The 17299-nt window shown below is 43.3% G+C and overlaps 1 protein-coding gene across 1 annotated transcript in view; it reads right to left on the bottom strand.

The window, feature by feature from the left end:
- LRPPRC (leucine rich pentatricopeptide repeat containing) overlaps positions 1-17299 on the bottom strand; it is a 1926342-nt gene that overhangs the window by 218686 nt on the left and 1690357 nt on the right. Inside the window, exons 31-32 of the mRNA XM_069608459.1 lie at positions 11808-11896; positions 10322-10526 (exon numbers count right to left, since the gene is read on the bottom strand). Of these exons, the coding sequence (XP_069464560.1) occupies positions 10322-10526; positions 11808-11896 (294 nt within the window). The remainder of the gene's footprint in view (positions 1-10321; positions 10527-11807; positions 11897-17299) is intronic.

The raw sequence follows: 17299 nt of genomic DNA, 5'->3' as shown, positions 1-17299 counted from the left end.
GTGCTTTGCTAAGCTGTCATTGACACTTGCCATGAATTGGTTCTATTGTCTCCCGCTTGCTTTTTTTTGCACTAGACAATTCCCATGGCCTGATCATTTGACTCTGCACAAAATTGTCATTGGCAGGAGAATGCATGCACCTCACTCCTGCCCGTAATATTTTAGATGCCAACAGCACTGCCCACCTGCTGGGAGATTAATTTAAAATATATTTAAGTGATCTTGCAAAATCTCTCAAATACATCTCACACCAGATGCAACCACGTCAAGACAGGCTTGCCGACCCAGCATCAAGTACAGACACTCCATCAGCACAAGAAACAGACATTCGCAGCACAGCATCCTGTTTATTCATGCGATAAGGTTCTCATACACAACTTCACAAGATCTTGCAAGGAACCACGTTTCACCAGACATTTTACTATAACATACTGCTGCACAACAGCCGCAAAGGTAGCAGAGAGAAGCCCATGGATCCATTTCACAGATATCCATTGGGACAAGACCGGTGCTCTCCTTGCAGGAGAAGAGAGGGGGGCCGACTGATGGCAAGTATACACCAACTGTCGCTGACATTTTTCTCTTCCTCCCGTCTGTACAGAAAACCTGCAAGTGGGCCTAAGGAGTTGCAACAAGAGGAGGAAGGTCAATGTATAAGATATGTTGTAGTGTTTTTGTTTTTAAAGTTCATTTTGTTTTTATTTGAAAGGGGACAGTTTGCCCCTATTAGGAGTACTAAAGGAGGAGTACGCACTAAACGAGATGCATTTAATTCTGAAATGTTCCAATATGGCATTGAGGGCGGTCATGGCACTGGCAATATCGAGTATGACGACACGAGACGGATGGGGCGAGACAGGGCCAAAGAAACATGTTATGTGTGCGCTCCCATTCCACAAGTTACAGGGCACCATGGTTCTTTCTTCCTTAAGAAGTATGAGTTGAAGGGGGGGGGGGTGTTTGATGCATTTGTCATTATGTAAAATAAGGGGTTTGTTTCAGGGACACTCAGTTACTGTCCAATGGATAGATTAGGGGGTGGAAGTATATGCCACAAACTATATGAACCTTGTGGGAATGGCAAATAAGGAGGATACAAAAGTATTATATTGGAGTATGTGACAGAAGGGGCGAGCAACTGTTCACAACCCGCAGCAAACGAAAATATCACAATGCCACAGTATCCCATGGTGCCATACAAGACCACTGATGCAAATTGAGGGGTCGGTTTTCCATGATGGGGCATTGGGGCGACAGGGTGGGAATGTTGCAATTTAGGGCAGAATGACTGGTATGGTTTGAAGAGAATATAGTGAGAAAAATTCATAACAGCTGTCTCATAACTTGGAATAAAAATGTTCACGATTTAACGTGGATTGATGCACAATATATCTGGGGCCCAATTCCGGATGCACCAAAGTGATTAATATCCCGGCGCTGAGGCGCAGGACTGAAGTTATTATGGATAGGTGGTGGGCATGCGGGAGCAAGGCATACGCCCAGTTTCCTCCAGACTGGAGAGGCACTTGCTCCCTCGTCACCCTGAAGATCCCTGCCCTGATGATGCCCCGTTCAAAACTCATTCCGTTTACCGATGATCCTGCACTATTGAATAAAGATTTAGACACTAAAAAAGCATTGAGCAGGGGCTGGAGTTGGTTGCAGGCACGACCAGCCTGATCCTTGAACTTGAAGGGAATTTACAGGGACAACAAATATTCGTCCCAAAGATAATCAGACAGACTGGCTGCTATTCCACCAGAATATAATTTGTTCAACAAAGCATCCACTTTTGTCATTATTGCTTCTAGGTGTCCAGACAGAGGCCAATGCCAAGTGGGTGCAAATAACCAGATACCAAGTATTACAGTTGGCAAACTCAATAGAAAAGGCCATAAACGCTGTGTGGGAGGAGCTCAGTGTGGTAAGAGTATGGCCCACCGGGAATGCTCACAATGTCACCCCTAGATATATACAACTATGTAGCCTTTTGGGTAGACAGTTCAGCTGATGAGGAAGCTTGTATGATGTGTTTTTCCTCCGAGTCGTCTGAGGCTCAAGAGGAGAGTTTGCGTAGGGTAACAGTATGAATACCAAAGGAAAGGGCAAAGTGCTGGCCCAAATGGTGTTGATCAATAAAAGGGTGTTGTAAAAGTCCAGGTTCAACGCTGGCAAGAGGAGCGCTCGTATCAGTTGCGCAAGTAACCTGCTGACGTTGAGTGTTGTGGAGGGTTGGGAAGTCAATGAATGCATTGCTGCTTGCATAAAGGAATACAGGAGCACCATGAGAACTCCCATGATTAGGTGCATCAAAGGGTGGGTGCTTTGGGCGTATGAAGGGGTAGTTGTGTAGAGCGGGCACCGGGTGGGGGTGTATTATGCCTTAGGGGGTAACGTGGTAGGGGGCCATTTGAATAACATGTAAACATTAGAGAAGCCATTTTCTTGTAGGGCCATGTTAGGAAAGCATTTCTCACAGGCTATCATAATCAAAGAAGCTGCATGCCTTTGTGTGACAAGCAGTATTTATTTCTTGAACAATCAGCAGAAATGTTGCATGGCTGAAGTTTTCCAGGAGAACGCAGCCCCAGCGAAGTCACTCTAAACGACTCTTTCGAGGCCAATGAGCTAGGCACCTGGGTGCACGAGGAGAATTGGCAGAGAAATCGAAATTAAATACAGTTGATAAATCTCCATCCACGGTGCTGTATAGTTTTTTAAGACTATTCACACTAGACTTCGCAGCAATATATATGATATTTTATTTGTATCGAGCTTGTACACAAGTGTTTCAGAGCGCAAAGGCATGAGAAGGGAATTGGGGGGCCAGAGCACTGGGGTAGGTTTATGGGGCGCATGACAGGGAGCCAATCAGCTGAGAGAGCATTTGCCGATGCGGGGGACTACCCAATGGGGAATTGTCTGCTTAGACACCACCAGACCTTTCCTTGACTGCTAGAATGCAATGTATATTTGATCCTCACGTCTCAAATCCGGCGTCCTGGCCACGTGCTAGCCAAGCACCCTCTTTGGGGTCAAGTCTGTGTAGATTCTCCTCTTCCTTGGAAGGGTGAGGCGGCGGGTAGAATACCAGACACTAAATGCTCTGAGATATGAACCTTAGGCAGGTACTGAGGGCAGACTTTAAGCAAGACATTCTCTCTAAAGAAACGCAAGTATGGTGATCTGCAAGAGAGCTTGCAGCTACCTTGCATGCCTTGCTGACGTAATGGCCACTAGGAAAGCCATCTTAAGGGTAAGCAAACTAGTAGAAAAGGAAGGCATGGGCTCAAACAGAGCCGCAATCAAACAAGTAAGCACCAAGTTGAGGTCCCAAGCCGGAACAAATGGCGTAGGTGGAAACTTAGTTAATAAGGTGTTAAAATGTCCCCTTTAGGCAATTATCCCTATGTATTGTGGGGACCACCAAAAATGTTGCCTTTGTTTTTTCCCTGTCCTTTTGATTATTTGGATGTGTGACATTTTTTTGCAGTCCTTTTAGCATGCACATTCACGTTTACTGAGTCTGGCTACTAAATGTGGCCAGTGCACTAAAATAGCCGTGCCATGAGATTCTTTGCTTGTTCTTTGGCCATATTGTTTCTGTGCCTTCTCCCTGCCATCTCAGGTCAGGAAATATTTAGTATGGTCATGCATTCACCCTGGAAGGTTGCTGTTTTCACGGGCTAGTGCATGCTATTGTGTGTGGAACTACGAAGCAGGTGGGACTGTCTCATCCCCTTCCACAGCCATGATGTCAGTCTTTAGAGTGCATGCATGAGTGAAACCCACAGTGGTCCCTGATTTGACCACTGCCAGCTGTTTGAATGGTGCAGATCCTTACCATTGGTGGGCTTGGACTTGCTTCCAGCCAGGATTTGGGATAAAAAGCTTTTGCATCCATTTTTTCAGATCAGCATTGGAGCCAAGTATCCCGTCTAGAAAAGCAGACTATTGAAGATCTGTGAACTATTCCCGAAAATGCCTGATGACCATTCCTGCATTTGGCTCAGTGAAGCCCTGCTAGACTACTTGATCTGCAACGGCCCTCTGCGGTGCTTCGACCCTTGGACTTGTGGGACCAACCAGTCGCAATGCCTTCTGGAGAGCCAGCCTTTGGACGCCCTTAGAATCATTCCTGGACCACACAGTGGACAGACTAGCTTCGACAGAACCGGAGAGACACCCGCCGTCACCTGTGTGCAGTGGCTGTTGCCAGATCTAGCTTTCCACCGTCTGGTAGTGTGCCCTGAAGAGGCCTGCATCAGTCCCTGCTGTATTTCTTTGTGAAAAAGGGTGCACACAGCTCTTGGACTTGACTGGAATCTGCCTTGCACCCGCAGCTCCTGGGCATTTTCTACTGGATAAAACGGCAGGAAAACCCATCTCCAGCGACTCCCAGTTGACCTGCCAAGTCACTTGGGAAAATCAGAGTCAGGGGGAGGTGGAGGGGTGGGGTGGGGGGGGGGGAGGGGGAGTACTCCAGTTGCCCCCATCTCCCCTTTAATAAACCTTTGAATAAACTTAGGTTTATTCCATTCCATCGCTTTTTACACGTTTTTTCTAAAAGCTGTTCTAAAGGATCAGAAAAAAAGTCTTACTTACTTGTGACACTGTTGAGAAGTCCTCCGAAACATTTTTCACCACCACAAGAACCTTTCCTACCTTTGTCTCCTGTCCTGAAAAGAAGCTTTTGTGATGTATGGGCACAAGGCCCCAATACATAGTGATTGGACTTATAAAATTAGGGAATTGCTCTTGTGAACTGGTTTTCCATACTGCTTCATTACTTACCTTACTTTCAGGTGTTTAAATGAATTTTATACATTTCTACAAACCTAAGGTGACTGTATATATTTTTGATAACTGAGTGTTGTGTGACATCACCTGCTTGTTTCATTGTTCTAGTGTGATTTGGGCCTATATTAAATCGATTATTTTTGTACTTAACTGTCTAAGCAGAATTATTGTGTGGACCATTGACCACACTCACTCACTCAAGACTAAGCCTTAACTACTCTGTACGCTTACCTTGATTGGGTTTGACTAACCTCTCAGAGTTCCCCTGTTCACTATAACTAGGGTGGCCTCTTGAACTCCGTCCACCCGGCCAGATTTTAGAAATTAATCTAAACACAATGCCCTTCAGAAATTGGGCCATTACCGGAATTGTAAAGAAAGAGCCTTGAGCCAGTGACTTCTTAAACACAGTTGAAGTCACCAGATAACCTTTGAATGTGCCTGAAGGCCTGATGAGGCCAAAGACAGAATGAATCACATCATAGTGGTAGTGGGGCATGATATGGGGTCCACATCACGATCTCTTCACAACAACTCAGATCTTCTCCACCTGCACACGTACAGAGACCTAGTGGAAGGACTGCATGCAGTCAGCAACACCTAAAGTACCTCTTCAGAGCAGTCGCAGTCAACATATCTTATCTTCTCATAAGCCATGCATGCACATTAAGACACTCTGGGTTCTGGTGGAGTACCCGACCATCCGACTAGGAAAGGAGGTCATGCCTCCAAAGAAGCCGGTGAGGTGGGCAGATGGCCATTTCCAGGAGAACCGAGTACCATGGTCTCCTCACCCAGTCCAGGGCGACCAGAATCATGGTGGCCCGGAACCTCTTGAGAACCCACAGAATGACAAGTCTCGGAGGAAACGCGTAGTAGAGGTCTGTGCTGCACCCTATTTTTTTTTTTTAGCAATTATGGAAACAGGGAGTCATTGTCAACAGGCGAGCAAATGGAATCTACCAACATTGCTTTCATAGTTGGTTAATAATCAAGTAACTAGGGTAGAGATTACATTAACGTTTGTCAATGTTCTGGTTTTTGAACTGCTGAGGGAAATGGACAAGTGAACCAGGTATACTTGGATACAGTATATCGCAAAATGTTCACAATAATCTTTCTATGTTAAAACACAAATGGTCTTGTAGCCCAAAATATTTAAATATTCTTGTAAAAGTCCATACAAGTTTACTTCTCATTGATCTAGACATCGTTGTGTTGTGCTTGGTGGTCAGTCATAATTTGGAGAAAAAAAATGTCGAAAGACAATAATGTCGAAAAAATAAATATCGAATTCTTTATTTTTTTATTTATATATTTTTTTGGGGGTTTCGGGAGTAAAACAATGTAAAAACAAAAAGAAAGGGGTGTGGGGGGAACCCCCCTTTTTGAATAAAAAACGTAGTGAAAAAGAAATTAGATATTTTTTTTTCGATATTTTTTCGAAATTATGACTTTCGACATTTTGGTATTCTAAATCATCACTATAAACCGTTGGGCTTTCAAAGCAACAGCCACTTCTCACTTTTTCAAAAGACAACTTTTGTTCACAAACATTGATAGGTGCTGGGTCATCGGCTTCAAAATTCATACTTCATCACATCCTGATGCATGCAGTGTTAAACCTGGCCCCATCAAACAATGCCTTTATGAATAGCTCAAATGGGAACCAAACCGTGCCCTAACTATCAATATCACCACTTGCAACTTAAGCGGGGACATATTTGTGAAAGGTACACTACCCAAAAAGTTACATTTCAGAAATGAATAGCCCTAGTTATTACCATGAACATGTGACTTCACAACTTTAAAAGAAAAACATGTAACATCATTGATCTTTCTGGGTATTTCAGAAAGATCAACTGAGAATCACTGATCTAGTGTACCATTGTAATTTAAGGCGTAAAAGAGGATGACCAAGAGCACCACATTTCTGCTTGGTGTTCAATATATGCTCACTTGAAAGAAAGGGGAAAGAACAGTAAAGAAACCACACGCTATGACAAACATTTATAATGCGAATACAAGCATTTTTCACAGGGGAGACAGTTCTGGTTTAAATGGGCTTGTGAAAACAGCAAAAGGCTCTGACAAAGGGGCTTAAATACAATGTAGAGGGAATTCAATAAAAAAAAACAATGGAAATCACAAGGACCACTTCAAAATTAAAAATATAGCTTTTAGAAAAAGGCATCCAAAGTTTTATTAGGAACCAAGCAAGAACAAGGGTAAATTATGCAAAAGACATAGGAACTACCAATGATATGATATGATAATTTATATAGCGCCTATACACAATGTGTTTCAAAGCACTTCAAGGCAAGGGAGGGAACAAGGGAAAATACAATGACATTCTTACAGGCCATGAACAGTAAGGATGTGAAATTAACTATGGTACTCGGCCTGACAACATTTCAGATAGTGCAAGAGCTAAGACATAGATAAGGAAGAGAGGGGGAGATTGGGAAGGAAATTCAAACAGACCAGCGACTACCATACTAGGCTGGACGACATTTCTGGTAGAGCCGGAGAAAACAAAAGGTGAGTGAGAGGGGTGCAGAAAGGGAGGGGAAGAACTAAACAAGCGACCATCGTACTAGGCCCGACGACAATTCAGATAGTGCTGGTGGCCGGGGGGGGGGGGGAGACAGACGAAGTTGCAATTATACTATGTCCAGGGACAATTCTGATAGATTAACTGCATAGAAGAAAGTAAGGGGGAGCAGAGGAGATAGGAAAAGGGGGAGGAGGAGAGAACAGAGAGTAAGCAGTCAAAGAGTGGAGAAGCAAGAGGGGAGAGTGATGGGGATGGTCACGGGCCCGCTGAAGTGTATACAAACAAAAAATTAAACATGCTTTTTAAGGTTAAACATACAAAAGCGGACCATAAACAGAAAGCCAGGGAAGAATCCCAGAGGCCAGCGTTTCCTCTTGAATCCCTGATACTCTGATAAGCTTATATGCTTCCAAGTTCCAGTCTGGGAATAGACTGCAGTAATCCTTTTGGGCAATTACCTTAGGAACCCTTTTATAAATCTAAGGATTCAGAAGCAATATTATGCCAAAATAAATTGAAAGGTTTAGTCTGGGAGCACACTACTGTATGTAAATATGTAGTTTGGCAATTACCTTTGGATTTCTATCCTGACCCAAAGGATTGAGTAGCAATACATTTGAACATGTATAACACTGAATTGCCTAGGCACTTTCTAGCGAACTTTTTGCTTGCTAGATTGTGACTTGCCTTACTCATGACATCTTATGGATTGCCTCACCACTTGAGCTCCTATATGGTCTTCCACATATGGATACATTAACTGCACTATTATTTTTATTTTACAATTAGTTTAGTCATTTAAAACTTTAAACACATATTGTAAATAACAAGAAAAAACAACAACAAAAAAAAAAATCACAAAACAATACAATTCCCTTGTGCAAATCACAAAGTTCCCCATTGGGTTATATAAGAAGACTTTAGCAATAATAAAATGGAAAGTAACATTTAGACTTTCCACGGTAAAAACAGCATATATAGAATGTTCAAAGGAAAAAACAGCATACAAAACTATAATATATTTACATTGTATTTCATTTCTTTACATGATCTACTAAGTAAGGGCTTTCACCGAACTTACAAAAAGTTGGTCCAACTTCTGTTTTATCAACCACTAGCCAGACCACTTTTTTTTACGCTTTACAAATATCAAATGCAGCTGTGCATGCAACTACAGGGGTTGCCCCGAAGATGTATGACCAGAACTGGTATCCTGAGCAGTCATTCAGCTCATTTGTGAACTTATCATAGCCCTTATCATATAAATATTTCAAAGTATTGCATCCAGTCAGGACATGTCGGCTAGTTTCCATCTCCTCGCTACAAAATCTACATAATCTATCTAGATAAGGAGTATTTGTCAAAGCTCCCGTAACTGCACTATAACAGTGCCCCCCTCCCCCTTAAATGTTTATTCCGTTAGTCGTTTACATATACAAATATCACCTTCCACTGTATGGAAGCATTCTATTACAAGACTCTGAATTATATCTATATACCATTATTTGACACTGCCCAATTCATTTACCCCATTTAGATTATCTTATTATTAACCAGATCATTAGAGGTGGGTTACTGCTGCAGCAAGTTCTTATCTACTGGAGAAACCTCTCGCATAACTACACTTTGGACTAAAAGGTACTCTTTGAGCCTATTTGTATCTGTTATATTTGCTAATGTCTGGCCTCAGGTTAGTAATCACTGACCTTGAAGCACAAAGGAGAGGCCTTTCCTCATATTCTATGGGAATAAGTTTGGTTGGACTTTTGGATCCCGACTGTCCCTAAATTCAGGTAAACGACTACTCCTAGACATGTCAGGATTTACACATACTGCTATTTAAGATATCTATTGGATAGACAATTATACTGCATTTTTTGATTTATAGATTTTGACTTGAAGAATCTGGAACTATGATGTGCACGCTTTTTCTCCTGATGAAGGCTATATAGCCGAAACACTAACAGTATTGGATGAATTAACACCGATTTTCTCCTATGTTTTAATTCAAACTTTTTTTTTCAAAAGTCACACTCTCGATTGTGTAAATAATGTATAACTAACGGACATTGACATTACTCTTGAATATTTGACTGAGCAGTTGTGCAGCGGGCACGAGGCTCCTTAAGTTTAGGACTCATATCTGATTTTCAAGATGTTAAATCGTGATAGGATAACATCCATAAGTATGGGATTTGTAAGCATGGCCTGAGATAGAAACGAACAGTGTCGTTTTTGTAGAGCGAAACACACTAAAAAAACAAGCAGTGGCAATGCTAACATGTGTGGCTTTTGTGTAAGCATGGGAATGGCATTTGCCAGGTACTGCTGTAGTGGTTATGCGCCATTGATGGCAGAAGCAGCAAAATGGTGCGAGTACCTGGGCATATAATACCAATGTCTCGCAAATGCCTAATACTTCTACACAAGCAAAAAGTGTTGGCTTTGCCAATGCTTGTTTTAACATGACTTAAGTGAAAAACACACATAGCGCTTATAAATAGAGTGGCTGAAGGCAAACCTGGATAAGACATTGTTATTACATCACTAGCAGGTTACAGAACCATTTAAGTCATTAACTCTAGAAAGACTGCTTTGAAAAAATACTTGCAGGAAATACTTACAGGCACTTGGAGCACACAGTTTGATAGTAAGGCTTGAAAAAGTCAGCTTCAAGAGATCCCAAGATGAGTTTTGGGCGGGAAGCGGCAGAACCTGGGAGGGACTAGCCAAAGGGATTAGCATGGCCATGGGCAGTCAATGGGTGAGTAAATAACCAAATACCACCTAAAACCTTTGTGTCCCTCTCCTCATATGCCATTTCTCCATAGCTGTACCCTAATGCAATAGTTTGGGCTTATAGGTGATGCTAAAGCGCCACCTAAAAGCCAAAACTAATCAGTCTAACGTTCAAAATTACAATTTTAAAAACACGAAGCTCTGGTTCTCCCTCGCTCTACTTACTTTTTGACGTGTGTCAAGACTTTGTTATTGATGAAAAGCATCTGTGACAAACGAATGGACTTGCCAATGCTGGTCATCATCTTCTCCACCGCTTGAATGTTCTCCATATCCCCCTTCATTGCGAGTGCCTGTACGAGGCGGGTTACAGCCAATGGAGTGGGCACCATGTCACTCTCCAGCATTGTTTTTAGGGTCGACAAAGCATCTAGTCAGAAGGAAAAGGGGGAAGGAAACGAGCAATAATGATTATACACAGGTACCCACAGCGGGTTCAGGAGCAAGGAAATACGAACAGAACACTGAGTGCCCTTGCTTGGTTTGTTCCTAACAAACTACTTGCAAAACAAAGCATTTGCTTATCTCCACTGATTTTCTCTTTACCACCAGTAAAACTGCCAACAATAATATATTCATGAAGTTAATAAACAGCGCTCAAGTAGAACGATGACAGTTGCAAAGTTTTTTTTTAACGAAAGCGCTGATAGGCTCCATGTCAATGGGGGATGCAGCATCAGTTTAATGTTTTTTTTCTCCAGCTTTAGAATGCTTCCAACATATTGTAGGACTGGCGTAATTATATGAACAAACATCAGTTCTAGAATACTTGGGAAAGTGCTAGACAGGGTTTTCTTCGGGGCAACACGGTCACTAGATACCCTAAAAAACCCTGTTTGGCACAAGAAATCCTATTGCCACAAGTTGTGACTTCGGGAAACGCTATGAATAGCTGCCATATTTCAGCCAGTTGTCAATTTTGTGAGATGAGTAATAAGTTCGGATATTTGAAAGTAGGAACATGTGTAAAACACAAGATGACTTTTACAATGCAGTGCCACAGAGGCATCTAAGCCAAGTGAAATCAACCACATCCTAATAACGCTAAGCAATTTTCCCACCAATTGGAATTTCCCAAAATACATGCACACAAGGGGAAAAACTGAATATACATTTATATGCTGTAACTGTTAGTATGGAGAACTATTGAAGTTTTCTTTAAATCAATATTATAATCATTTAGCGCACAATCAGGCAGATTTAACACTCAATTTAACTCATTTGATATCTTGCACAACCAACACATAGCGAGACTCTGGCGCTGGGAATTGTTTCCGATGCCGGAAAGTATGTTAATTTTCAAAGCCAAATGACTTGTGCTGTGAATGTTAACGCACTTGAAAGCCTGTACTTTCTCTCGATCTGGAGCACAAATTTTGCATGTCTGAAGAGCCGTGATTCATCTTAAGAAAACCCATCTTGTGTTAAATGGAATGGAAACTGGACTAAGTGGTCAAATGACAAGTACATTCATATTCAAGCTGTATTATAAATGCATGTACAGTAATTTACGTCTCTCTGCTACCACAAAAGGCTCTTGATAAGCAGGTAATTTGCTAAATGGACTCCTTTATCCAAGTATTCGAAGGGCGTTACAAGAAAAATCTGCAGAGGCATTAATGTGACGTAAAGGTCAAGCATTGTGACATACCTTTCAAATAATCCCGCCTAACTTGCGTTATGATGAGGAGGCTGTTGGCAGCATCGTTCAGTGTGAAGCCCTTGATGTGGGTCTCGGCGCTAAAAGAAGCCGACATTTAGAAAGGAATTACTGACATGCTTCTGATACGATAATAAACGGTTGAGCGCCAAGGTGAAATTATAAAAACTACTGTTCGTATGTTAAAAATATTGCTGCAAAATATCGACCTGGAGACAGCTTTTGTGTTATCCTGTCAATGGATATAGAAGGGTAATCTTTTTTTCTGCATTCTGACAGATGACAAAGTTGAAAGTGAGCAACAAAGGAAACAAAGTACAGAGATTTTTTTTTTAAACAATCGGTTCAGATTCATGAATGCTGACATATTAGATGACTAAAATAACTGTGCCCTGCATTGTCGCCATTGTATCCGTAGCAGGATACTTTTCCCTTTTTTTATACAACATTTTACAATATTCACCGCAATTACAAAATGTAAAACTATTCTTCCGAGGACAGAACAAATGAGCAATTTATTTTCAGCGCTGCACATTTAAAATATAAGCTTAGATATATTGTCAAGCAACACCATATGATTTGCTCGATTCATTTTCACATTCCTGTCATCAAGAGGTATATCACGCTCCAAGCTGAGAAGAACCCATCACTATCAGCTTTTGTCCGATTAGAACTGCATTCTACATATCTATTTTTCACCTCTTTCAAAAGAAAAACTTTGCACGAGATTAACAGAGACACTATGATTTAAAAAGGCATTGTCTTCAGCTTTAAAACAAAAACACAACAATGGCACTGGAACAAGCAGGACGTAAATGTGCAATGCAGCCCATTTACTGACAGTTCGTAACATCCCAGGTTCATTTCTAGATTGCAAAATCTGCGCAGACGGGGGGAGAAAAGGGTCAGGGCCATTTGCCATATCAACAATCGCGATAAACCCGACTGATCGTCTTCCGACGAACAACTGAGCAGCCTACCTACTCAAACGTATGAGCTGAGCGGATTTAAAGGGAAGCAGGGTCATTGCTAAATTATTCTCAGCAATCCAAAGGAAATCCTCAAAGTACACAATATGACCATCCCCTCAGTCACTTGCAGCCGCGCGGGCGTGCACAGGGTCACTCCATTCGGGACCGTCTTACTCTCCCAGGCAATCCTCTTAATCCCTGCCTAAGCACCCGTTGCTCAGTTCCGCTTTTTTCTTTGTCCCATCTGTCAAAGCCTTTAAATCAACGATTCATGCATGAGACTGTAAATTACATAGACCGCGGGATTTACTTTCCCCAATCTTTAGCGTAATTAAATACGTGTCGGCCAATACTACAGAAGGGCGTCTGACATTCCAACAGCAGAGTGTGGCGAGTCGACAAGTTGCTCGTCAAGCCAAGCGAAGAAAACCTACAGACCATTGCTTTCAAGTGCTAAGAGGCAGCCTCCGGCTTTTCAATCTATGGGGCATGAATCTTCATTACAGACATGCGTATTGGCACCTTTGCTCATTAGCCATCCGACGACAGAGTGCTGCTTGGGGGCAGGTATCATAGGCGTACCTAGAGTGGGGTGGGGGACATTACCCCATCTCCATATTTACCCCTGCACCTCCTCACTCCTCTGGCAGATAACTCTTTCCAGGAGTTTTAATGGTGCTCCTTTGCCCAGCCGTCATTCGCTTTTCAGGCCCTATTTGCCTAGCCTGTGTTCTTTCTTCAGGACTGAAAGGGACAACAGGGGAATCAATGGGCCACGAATGGGGACATCGCTGTTAAAAGCGGACTTGCCACATGATGGGCACACTATTGTTTTCTAAATGTGCATCTTACACCTGCATATAAAAATACATTTCCAAACTGAAAAATGCTTCTTAAACTTGCATTCACTACTTTTCTTTAAAATGTGTCTTTTTTGTCGGACCCACACAAACACCCCGCAATGTGTGTGCTCCTTGGTTTGTGTTTTATCACATTTATAAATATGGTGTATGCTTGTCAGACTGGTTAACCACAAATAAATGCTTCTATTGTGTTGACAGCAATTATTAGGAAATTAAACTGTGGGTTCATGGGTGCCAACTTTTGATTTTCAATAAACACGTCCACCCTGATCAGCCCAACCCATCCACTGGAAATGCAAAAAGTCATAGGACAAACAACCAGTTTTAAATATATAACAAATATACAGCATCTCAGCAACTGTCATTCAACCTGCTGTGCTACCCCAGAAACCTCCTACTATAGAGCTTGTCTATGCATCCCTTAATGTACTAAAAATCACTGCGTTACCAACAGTGTAGTTCATGGCAAAGGTGGTCTTGTAAGCTGAGCCAGGATAATAACTTGGAATTCCAAGAGGAAAAATGTTCAATTGTTCTGGGATAAAGCATTTCATCGTATACATTTTGTGTTGGGTCTTGCTCTTCCTCGTACACCACTAGTTTGTGCACAGGGTCTGTTCGCTGCTAATGTTAATTTGTCTGCTAGTAAGCTGTGCTGGGTTTCTAGAGACCTTCCGGTGGCCAAAAAACACATACCTGGAACCCCATCATCAGACTTGCCCCCATCACTTCTACAGTTCAGGAAAGAGCTAAAGACCTTCCTCTTCAAGGAATGGCTCCTCCTTAACACACAAGTCCAGAAACCCTGAACTGCACACTCTTCCTAAGCCTCTGATCTGCTTTCCGCTGTCTCCCCACCCTCCCCCAGCCGGACAACTGCCCACCCCTCCCCATGTTAGCTCCCAGCTCTTGTTTTCTCTGCTTACTTCACTGTGTTCTCCCCCCTAGGATTGTAAAGCACCCCGTTGCTTCCCGAAGCTATGTCCACGCTCACTAAATACCCTATTAGTACCTAGTGAGGGGGGAGTGGCAGCAGGGGTCAAGTCCCAAAAATTAAATCTCATCAACAAACGCAATGGGATGTGACCTCGCCAGAAAATAGCATTTCAAGGTGAAATATGCACATTTAATTAAATTGGCTTTGCATAACCATCCAAATTGCACAGGATGAATGGCATTTGCCTTTCATAAAATCAACACACACAAAACCAAGAGAGGATATTTTCTTCTAACAGTGTTTTTGAAAACATTAAAAGGAGTGCATCTTTGAAACTCCAAGAATCAATACAAAAGTTTTCCCTTTAGTTGTTTGTTATTTTTCATCAGGTTATATAGTGCAGTGGTGAAGTGTCTTCCCAGAAAACCTGACGACTGCAGGTTCCATCGATGAGGTTGGCTTTATTTTATAAATTCCAAGATGTCATTCAATGTTTCGCATTTTAGCTGGGGGGTGGGGGGAGTGCGTCCACCCGCGTGTACCCTCGACTTGAGCCCTGAGTGGCAGCCTCCCAGCCAATGGGGAGGCTGAGAATGCAGGTGTTACCAGACGGTAATCCAGGCGCCCTGAGCCGCCTCAGGGCAGGCAGTCAACATCTCCCCTCGCCGGGGAATGCGGTTAAGTGGCTTCCCCGCATCTCTCCCACCTAATATTTCCTTTCCTCCCCCCACCCCACTTACCTTTACCTGTTCCTGATCGAGAGCAGACGTGCCAGGTACAGGTCTGTCCCCGGCGTGTCCGCTCCCGATCTGCGGCACACCGCCATGGACAGGGAGAAGGGACTACATATAGTAACTTCTCTCGTTCTATGGCAGCCATTTTTGTTGTTTACTTTTTTACTAATTCCAATGGGCGCCATGGAAAGGGAGAACAGACCTTTAGCACCCTGGTCCTACGGGCCGGGGAACTAATAGCAATAAGCCCCTAGCAAAGGGGGGCCATTACCACTTCAGATAATACCCTGGGCTCTGTACATGACTTCACAGTCAACAATGTTTAATCTTCAGCCACGCTGACTGTGTGCATAGATTCATTGAGGGTGTACTAGTGGCGGCTTATCCTTAACGGGCAAGGGGGGGGCCTATCACAAACACCCGCTCCCATTATGAAGCACCTGAGGAACCATCTGAGGGAGCGCTCCTAGGGTGGCTTGAACTATTGAAGGGAAGCGTGGTTTCCGTTTGACAGCTCACATGTACAATGGGCCATGCAAAGCCAGGGGCGTTTCTGCTTCCCTAATCTTGCATGGCTCATTGGGGATGCTAGCTGTTGAACTGCATGTTTGTATGTGCGAGGGGGTGTTCCTGCACCTCCCCATATATACAAATAGAACAGGGCGTTTTGCCATCAGCACTAAACTCTTGGACTGATGTGCAGGAACCAGGAAGTGCTCTTTGCTGCCTGTTCATGCTACGCAGCAGCTAGAGTGCTGCGACGAAACTTCAGGACCAGGGCAGACAGTAAATTCATTTAAATGTGAATGTATGATGGTGGGTGTGCATGTGAATGAGGGAGTGCATGATACGTGTGAAAGTGCTTGTGCTGGGCTGTGGAGCAGATTTTGGCGCGGGGGGGGTTGTTGCACAACTCCCCCCCCCCCACACACACACACCTCCGCACTTGCCAAAATCAGCTTCCTGTGCGAGGTGCCTGGGGGGCCCAGTGGAAGACAAGTTTTTACTGGACATCTATGAGCGATGCCTAGTCAAAACATACCATGTCTGCCCTTAACACCCCCCACCCCCCAAGAGCCTCCATGCACACAATCACATTGTGTGCTTGCAAGGTGTAGGGTGGCTTTCTTTTACTGTGCATCTATGCTAAAGCAATCATTATGCTAGTATGTATTCTGCAGATGGACTGGCATTTTATGCAGCAAGTCAGGGCATTTCTTACTGTGGGATGATATTTTGTATTGGGCACCTTTGATAAAGCAAGCATGATAAGTATTATGTGGCTAGACTGGCATTTGGATGCAGCCAGTTTGGACATGTTTTCATACTGTGGCATGGCATTTTAATTGTAAAATACCAACTGGGTTATGTTCTTAGGTGGAGATACGTAAAATGTTACTCCCTATAGTGACTACAATGCTCCTAGTCCATAGTCACCCTTTACTCCGTCACGTATGGGCGTCCTCCAGTACAGGGAAGGGACCAGAACCTTGTGGCAGTGAAATATTGAGCTTCCTCTTTAAATTTAGCATAGTGCGTGGGGCTACAGCTGCGGGCGGGACCACGCCTGTTAGCCGCGCCCTCCAGGAACTCACGCAAGTCCCTTTTGCACGTTGGATGCTATTACCTGTGGTCCATGGACAGTGAAAGTAAGTTCCAACTTGTTGAGGGATGCAAGGTGGTTTGTATGGAGAGAAGGAGACTATGGGCTACGAGTATTGTAGTTCCTATGGTAAGTAAATAAAAGTTACTCACCGTAGTGACTAGAGTACTCATAGTCCTAGTCTTCTTTCCTCAAACCTTTTGGGTGTCCCCAAGCACGGGGATGGTACTGGAACCTTAGGCAGTAAAAAAAAAGCGAGCTTCTCCTTTAAATTTAGTATAGCGCATGGGAGTGCAGCCCTGGGCATGGGACTGGCCACTATCCCCGCCCTCCGGCACCTCACCTCAGACCCCTTTTGCCACATCGGACGCTGGT

The sequence above is a fragment of the Ambystoma mexicanum genome, chromosome 4q (assembly GCF_040938575.1).
Source record: "Ambystoma mexicanum isolate Mex_15411 chromosome 4q, UKY_AmexF1_1, whole genome shotgun sequence".
In the NCBI taxonomy this organism is placed as follows: domain Eukaryota; kingdom Metazoa; phylum Chordata; class Amphibia; order Caudata; family Ambystomatidae; genus Ambystoma; species Ambystoma mexicanum.
This window is presented reverse-complemented; position numbering and strand designations above follow the sequence as displayed.